The sequence below is a fragment of the Macrobrachium nipponense genome, chromosome 3, assembly GCF_015104395.2.
Source record: "Macrobrachium nipponense isolate FS-2020 chromosome 3, ASM1510439v2, whole genome shotgun sequence".
Taxonomy (NCBI): Eukaryota; Metazoa; Arthropoda; class Malacostraca; order Decapoda; family Palaemonidae; genus Macrobrachium; species Macrobrachium nipponense.
In genome coordinates, this window is record NC_087202.1 from 4,642,828 (window position 1) to 4,646,081 (window position 3,254).

General features: G+C 34.0%; 1 protein-coding gene and 1 long non-coding RNA gene across 2 annotated transcripts in view; both read right to left on the bottom strand.

The window, feature by feature from the left end:
- The window catches only part of LOC135222118 (uncharacterized), an 83,156-nt gene that overhangs the window by 56,388 nt on the left and 23,514 nt on the right, over window positions 1-3,254 (bottom strand). The window contains 1 exon segment of the mRNA XM_064260288.1: window positions 1,157-1,202. Within this exon segment, the coding sequence (XP_064116358.1) occupies window positions 1,157-1,202 (46 nt within the window).
- On the bottom strand, window positions 1,636-2,491 carry LOC135221611 (uncharacterized). The gene is made up of 3 exons (XR_010316045.1): window positions 2,312-2,491; window positions 1,932-2,115; window positions 1,636-1,713 (listed from the first exon to the last, which is right to left on the bottom strand). It is a non-coding gene; the product is annotated as an uncharacterized LOC135221611 (long non-coding RNA).

Consider the following 3,254-nt stretch of genomic DNA (forward strand, 5'->3'; position numbering starts at 1 on the left):
AAGAGGTTCATATTTTAAACCTTTTTCTAACGAATTTGGAAGTAATTAGTTTTTTGTAATGAATATTCACAAAGAGTTTTAACTGGCAAGATTATCATTATGACATAGGGAAGATTTTTTCTTAATGAATACAAGAATATAATTTTGGCAAAAACCTCTATATATATATATATATATATATATATATATATATATATATATATATATATATATATATATATATATATATATATATATATATATATATATATGTTATATATGATATATATATAATATATATATATATATATATATATATATTATATATATATATATCAAATAAAAGGAGCCATAAAAACACCAAAATATAGAGAGAGAAATACTATATTTCAGAGGACTGCTATCTCACTCTTCAGGTATATGAAATGAAGACAGCAGTCTCTGAAACATAGTATTTCTCTCTCTCTATATTTTGGTGAGTTTATGGGCTCCTTTTTTTATTTGATGGAATTCTGTTATAACAGAACACTTTTACCATCATATATATATATATATATATATATATATATAATATATATATATATATATAATATATATATATATATATATATATTTATATATTATAATATATATATATATATATATACCACACCTATATATATATGATATAATATATATATATATATATATATATATATGTATAGATATATATATATATATATATATAATATATATATATATATAAAATAAAATATATAATGTATATACAGGCAAGTCACCGGTTATGTTGAGAGATGATGATAACTAGGATTTTCGGCACTGTCTTTGTTTATCGGTGCCAATCTCTGGTTATTGGCACATATCCCCACTTAACAGCAGTTTTTTTATCCCAGTTATTAGTCCCACGATTAGCGCTGTTATCGCCGATTTTCAGTTAGCATCATATCATTGTGAACGGACGGAACCCCAGCCGATAACCGGGGGACTGCCTATATATCTCATGGATTGGTGACTTCACAAATTGTTTTTTTATGGATACATTTCTGATAAGTTTGGAATACAAAGACTTCTCAAACATTGAAGAGCACAAGAGGGAGAGGGAGAGAAAGGAAGGGAAAGGTTTCCTGTCAAGGGCAAAAGAAATCGGTTATTTATAAAGAAAAAAAGTAAAACTCACATCGAAATATTTCAAGGCATCAATATAATTACTGTATCCATGAGCACTTTTTTATTCGACTTACTGGCGCTGCAGTACCATAATCATAATCTGCCGAGTGGTGTAAAAAAATTAAATGATTAATATTTATAAGACTCAGTTATTTTCATTCAGTAATATCAACTCAGAATAATTGATATCACAAAGAGTAATATCATCTTTGCTTATCATTATATATCATCAGAATATCTTCTTTATGTTATTACAACACCAACCTGTCTCGTTTGGTTGGTTCGAGTTGACAGGTCCACCCTGAGCCTAAAATCCTCTTATTACCAAATACCTTAGCTTATAAACAACCCGTGGAAGCAAAAGCCCGCTCCACTTCTACCAACCACTGGTCAAGTACTTACCGATAACAGGGTTTTCGTCATTGCCATTGCAATAAAGATAATCATCGACTTGTGACTTTTCCCACTCTATAACTTTTTGCTACTTCGACAACTGGAATATTGTTCCAAGTGTCGGGGTTCCTCGCTGACCTCCAGAGAGCAGTTCAATGCTTTCATCCACCACCCCTGTGGAAATGGAGCAACGAGCATTATAGAATTTCTTTAGGTTCGATGTCTGATGGGTGATTCCAGTTATATCATGCTAGCTTATACTCCCTTCGTAGATAAAATAAAGAACTTTATGTTTTCAGAAGCTAATCTACAACAGCTCCTCTATCAAACCTCTTGTCTTCTTGTATATAATAACAAGTATTCACACCACATGTACTGTTCGGGACACAAACCTAAGCCACAGATGGAGCTCGGCGCGGACGAAAGGACAAGACTAACGTCATCCTTGGGAGAGGGCAAAGCGTCCGTTTTCGTCTCCCACCTGAGAGAGGTCGGGTTCCTGAGACATTTGCTCACGGCAGCGCTTGCAGAGGCTGATACGACCTCGCCATCGCTGCGGGAGTACCATATCAGGACCTGTGGGAGAGGGATTAGGGGTTCTTCTTTCTAAACATTAACAAAGGTTCAGACATATTGCAACATCTTATTATTATCTTTTTTCAGTGATTCGGTTCGGTTGGACTAACAGCCACAGTTAGGAAAATGACGAACATTGAAAAATAACTACCTAGATAAAATTCCTATGATATCAATAATTCGCCTCAAAACTTGCCTTAAGATAAGGTGAAGTCAATGGCCCTAAGGGAATGTCAATGTTGAAGTATCCTCTGATGAGGCTGCTGTCATTGAGTGGTTGCAAGGGCTCCAGAAGATCTGAGTCGCTGATTGGTAGGTCATTTGGAGTCAAGTCGTGGACTTCTTCGCTGGTGTAGGTGATCTGACCTCTCGAGAACACCTGCAGGAAAAATATTTGCTCTGTGTAACCTGTTTTATGCTACGTTAATGAATTTGATGTCATTGTATAGATAATGAGTTATACTTTATTCTGATATGCTATAATAAATCCCTAAAACAAGAATAAAGTGTCCGTATCACGAGTTGAAGTTAGCCATATTGGAAAATTTTTGTGCCGCTTTTTTCTTAGTTCACCAAAAATTGCTAAACAGAGATAGCTCAGTTTTTTTATTCAGCACGAAAGTAAAATAGGTTAACTTTCTTTTGATATATAATTCATTAATGTTTGTGTTGGGTATCATAGGACAAAGGGGCAATAAAACAAATATTTTCTGATGCACGCACACGAGTTCATTGAAGTGATGTGAATCAGATGCACATATGTGTGGTTTGTGCATGAAAGGGTTAATTAATTTAAAGTCTCAAGCATATCTTTTCTCACATCAGGGTGTCTTGAGGGATCTAGTTTTGTGAATGGGGAGGGTCAGAAGATGTTAATTTGAAAATCCCTTATTTCCCTTATTTTGTTTTGTAACAAACAACAGTGTCAGACTGCAAGATACCCAAAGTCTTGTTCCCTCTCCTCTGTAAAGCTGCAGAACAATCTTCCTAGCAGAGTTATTACTGTTTGCGAGTAGAGAGACCCCATGACATTTTCCATATGGTAACTGGGTTTTATCACTGTAACAGGAACAGCGATTTCCTCCTAAAGCTGGTTTCTTATTTTGGGACACAAAATTAGATATGTTAAAATCAACGGT